Source organism: Harpegnathos saltator, unplaced genomic scaffold, assembly GCF_003227715.2.
Source record: "Harpegnathos saltator strain DR-91 unplaced genomic scaffold, Hsal_v8.6 scaffold187, whole genome shotgun sequence".
In the NCBI taxonomy this organism is placed as follows: Eukaryota; Metazoa; Arthropoda; class Insecta; order Hymenoptera; family Formicidae; genus Harpegnathos; species Harpegnathos saltator.
Window position 1 is genome coordinate 47,639 of NW_020229969.1, and position 4,516 is coordinate 52,154.

At 48.9% G+C, this 4,516-nt stretch overlaps 1 protein-coding gene across 1 annotated transcript; it reads left to right on the forward strand.

The window, feature by feature from the left end:
- Positions 1-653: 653 nt before the first annotated feature.
- LOC112588291 (uncharacterized) lies at positions 654-3,873 on the forward strand. The gene is made up of 5 exons (XM_025297752.1): positions 654-1,096; positions 1,514-1,824; positions 2,430-2,695; positions 2,817-3,062; positions 3,604-3,873. Exons 1-5 carry the CDS (start codon positions 654-656, stop codon positions 3,871-3,873), a joined length of 1,536 nt encoding a protein of 511 aa, XP_025153537.1.
- The last annotated feature ends 643 nt before the right edge of the window (positions 3,874-4,516 follow it).

Consider the following 4,516-nt stretch of genomic DNA (forward strand, 5'->3'; position numbering starts at 1 on the left):
TCTTTCATTCTAGATACTTTAGAAATGTGTGCGTACGCGGACCACAGATAAGATTTGATCGAAAACGATTTATCATAACATTCTTATCAAGTAATAACGTCATTGTTCTCTATTATCTTCGCTTATTTATATTATACATGTACACAAAGTGTTGGTACATACGTACGTATTTGTAAGAGCTGTTCATCGATAGAGCTGCCACAAAACAGGATCATTCGCGCGATATGTCTCCAAGAAATCAGTTTTCTGGCATCGAGCAAGAGACTTTTGCATTCGTCCAATATCAGAAGAGAGTTGACAGAGAGACACACGGACGAATAATAAGGGACGATTAATAAGGGAAAGTAATTGTTGAACGCGACAGAATAGTTGAAAATGCTCGCAGCTGTACATCTGTATTCTCTCTGTATCGTAAGAAAAGTCACGTGACGATTACGTTACGGAAAGGTTTGAATCTCCCAAATCTCCCAAATCGTCGTTATACGTATTATCAGCGCTCTCGCCTCTCACCTGAACTCGTCGCTCGTCGCTCGTCGCTCGTCGCTCGTCGCTCGAGTGACACTTCACTTAATTTCACGAGCCCGCTTGACCCTCCGCTAGGGGGTTAACATTCCCTCCCCCCGAAATAAGGAAGGCTCCCCGAGATTAGGAAGATGAGGAAGGCAGCCGGGTTAGGGGGGGTGCAGCTGCAGATCGAGGTGAGCGCCGAGCACGAGTGGCGGCAGTTGCTGGAGCGCGCGGGTCTCGTCGTCGTGGACGTTTACTCGGACTGGAGCGGTCCGTGCGCCGCCATGGTCAGCACCTTGAGGAAGATCAAGATGGAGATGGGCGACGACGCGGTTGACTATGCGGTCGCGCGAAACGACGACATCAACGACCTCGCGAGATTCAGGGGCAGGAGCGAGCCCGTCTGGATGTTTCTGCGGGACGGCAAGATGGTGAACCTGATGTTCGGCGCGCACTGCCCGCGCTTGCGGAAGTTGTTGCTCGAAGAGATAAGGAGAATGCGACAGGCGGAGGCTCCGAAGTGGCGGCTAGATGTGGGCGAACGGGCCCCGGAAGAGGAAGTCCGCTGGCAGAAGCGAGAAGCCATCAGGTGAACACATTGATCGGAGCGGCGAAACTGAGCGGCGAAACAATCTCTCGTGATCTCTAATTTTTTCAACTACCAAACCAATCTCTTTTCGGCGGGAAGCGAGGGATGGTGTTTGGAGAAAAACGGACTTCTCGACAAACGGACAAACGGACAAACGGAAGCTTCGTCGCGCCTACTAAATCGCGTTCTTAATTATCCGCGATCATATCACTCTTCGGACTTCTCACTCTTCGGACGGAGCTGGTTTCGTCGCGGAGATCTTATTCGCGCTTCGTTCGTCGCGATGTCAGAGCGATGCCGATGAAGCACGGTCTCGGGAGAGGGAAAGGGGAGGGGGGGGGAGCGAGAGAGAGAGATAAGGAATGCCGCGCGCAGAACCGCGTATTTTACGCAAACGATCTTGGTGAAAAAAAAAAGGAAAGCGCTGGAGGAGAAGAAACGGGCGAAAGAGGAGGCCGAGAGGCGGGAGAAATACGAGCGATTCATGGCGCATATGGTTCTCGAGCTCTGCGAGGAAACGGCGCTCGTGCTTTATCCGTGGGTCTTCAAGGACGAGAACGACAGGCCGAGAGACAAGCTGCTGAGTCCGCCGTACATGGAGCTCGTCCAAGATCTCTTCAGGCAGTGCTACGACGTGCAGGAAGAGTTGCGACTCGAGTTGAACGAGGACACGATCGAGAGGTTGCTCGTCGAGAGCGGCGTCGACGTTACCGACGAATTGATAAAAGGTTCGCTACGGGTCGTACGATCACGGTTCACGAACACGGTCATCGCCGTGTGTGGCTTGTCGGAGGTGTCCTCTTCCTTCCAAAAAGAATTGTCCTTTCTAGCTCGACAAATTTTCATGTCCTGCCACGACGACGGACGCTATTTGTCCTTCCCTATCTACTGCACCGATAGAGCATATGGTTTATTTTCTTGCTCGTTGTGCATGTGCGTTGCCACAGTGTGACACAGTCACTAACCTATGTGTACGTTTGCCAATAATATATACACGCGTAAGATACGTGTAAGACACATATGTGAAATGTGTAATATTGATATTGAAAATTGCGGTTGACATTGACGACGAACGCGACGATGAACACGACGATGAGACAGACAGACTCGTCCCACCTCTTCTCGACCTCCTCCTCCTCTTTCTCTTCTCTCCTCTTCTCTTCTCTTCTCTTCTCTCGTCTCATCCAGATTCCCTTTCCTCCCGTTCTATTTACAAATCTACAAATCTGGCAACTCTCTCTCTCTCTCTCTCTGAGCGAGACACGCGATTCTTCAGGGCTGACTGACGGGAAGTGCATGGCCATGAGGCTGAGAGGTAAACCGCCGCGTCCAGATTGGCCGGTGCGTTATCCTTATGAGGATTCGGACGCGTCGATCAAGCAGCCGACTCGCGCGATCGACGACGCGGAGAATTATCTCATCAGCATCATCACGACGCAGCCGCCTCCTCTCTTGTCAACTATAACCGGCGTACCTGTGACCGGACCGACCTACGACGCGCCGTCGTACATCGAGAGGCACGTGCACGTACACGAGCCAGATCCAGCAGTCGAGGGTGACGTGCGCCGAGTGCACCCTGCCGTTTGGGTGCCTCCTCAGGTATACGAAGACCCGAGACCGAGACCGAGACCACCGTTCTCCGAGCCACACCGAGTGTGGCAGGGAGAACGGACCAGTTTTCAATAGAAAATAGTATATAGCTATTCGCGCGTGCAAACAGGCCAGAAGCAAAGTTCACGTCTTCAAGACCCTCTTCTCGGCATACGTGGAGAAGAGTCATCCTTACGTGGAGCCGGCGGCTCCTCTGCCTCTGTGCGCCTTCAAATTCGAGGCATCCAAGTTCAGTGTCGTGCGAGACGCGTACGAGTCGCGCGGCGACGCCGTCGTATACTTCGGCGCCTTCGAGTTCGATCAGCCGCCTCATGCGAGACGCCTCGCGTCCTCGCCCGACGATTTCGACAAAAAGGTTCATCGTTATCGCTCTCTCGTGTACACTCTCTCGTGTGCGTGTGCGGATTTTCAATCGATTCAGTCGATTTTCTTCGAAATTATCGACGATACAAATAGTGTTTCGCACGAAGGAATGGAACGGAGTCACATTGTGCATTCTTCATGGCTCCCACGTATTCCGCAAAATATGATAGCAGGATGACTAAAATATGTCGTTCCTCCTCCTCCTCCTCCTCCTCCTGCCACTCTCTCGTTCACTGCCACTCTCATCTGAAACATGTTTTCATGTATCATCAATCATTTCGAAGAAAATTGACCGGATCTTCGATGAAGATGGGATAACACTCTGTGTTGTCGCGTTTACGCGGTTCGTTTATTCCGATAACTCTGGGATCAGGGAAGCGAGAATTAAGAGACTTAACGTTGGGTTTAATAGAATTCTTTTTTCAGTTTAATTATGCGACTCGCGTCCGCGGTCAAATTCGTGGCGAATTAAAGAGTTATTAGTCTATAATGTTTAAATAAAAGAACAAACTGAAAGGTATTGTTTGTGAAAGGTGAGACACAAAACTGGCGCCGAGGTGTTCGTACTGATAGTTCGAAGAATCAACGAAGAAATCTTTCTGGCTTTTGCCGGCATCGAGCCGTTTTTCGTCACGGAAATCGAAGATGTAGCTCAACGGATGATAATGGAATATTTTCCCGAGGGAGCTGAGGATGTGATACCATTATCGCCAACTGAAGAGGAAGCCTTTTACGAGAAGGAGGAAGAAGTTTATGAAGAAGGAGAAGAGACAGAGGAATTGGAAGGAGATGTCGATTATTGACCTTTTGTTGACTCTTGAGAAAATTCCAATTGTTTCATTATTTTAAAAATAATCCAAAATTTTATTATTTTAAAAATAATGATCTTTAAGAGAGAAAAAGAGAGAGAGAGAGAGGGGGGGGGAGGGGACATAATTGAGAAGTTATGAGTTACGGGTTACGGCAAATTATGAAAATTCTCACCATATGGCTTGACTTCGCGTTTCGCGACATTTACATTCTCCGCGTATTTTGGCAGCAGTCTCTCGCCGATGCTTTGACTGTTCTCTGTGCTCTTGGCAACGTTTGGTTTGCGTATTACCCGAAGTTTGGCGTATTACCGAAGCAGCACGTGGAAGTTATAAACGCAACTGTTCCGTTGCCAATTTTAATTTTGTTTAAGCCGTGCCGAAATAGTCTGCACGAAAGATTCTACCGATCACCGAAGACTCGTTGCCACGAAAAATCTCTCATACTTTGAGAATTCTTCTCGATACGACAAAGTCAACTGCACAATTATTCAAGTTTTTGCTTAAAAATCTTCACCGTGACAGTCTTCTCGCTAGTGTGATCCTGATATTAACTGACATTTGAGTCAATTTAATTTAACTTGGGGTTTTTGACCCCAATTTTCTTACGAAATGTATGCACAAACATGTATTCGCG

Bases quoted from the DNA above. Each gene is read 5' to 3' on its own strand.
- LOC112588291 (XM_025297752.1), top strand. From the start codon at position 654: ATGAGGAAGGCAGCCGGGTTAGGGGGGGTGCAGCTGCAGATCGAGGTG. The intron at 1,097-1,513 runs GTGAACACATTG...GAAAAAAAAAAG, and splicing joins CAGAAGCGAGAAGCCATCAG to GAAAGCGCTGGAGGAGAAGA. The intron at 3,063-3,603 runs GTTCATCGTTAT...TGTTTGTGAAAG, and splicing joins CCGACGATTTCGACAAAAAG to GTGAGACACAAAACTGGCGC.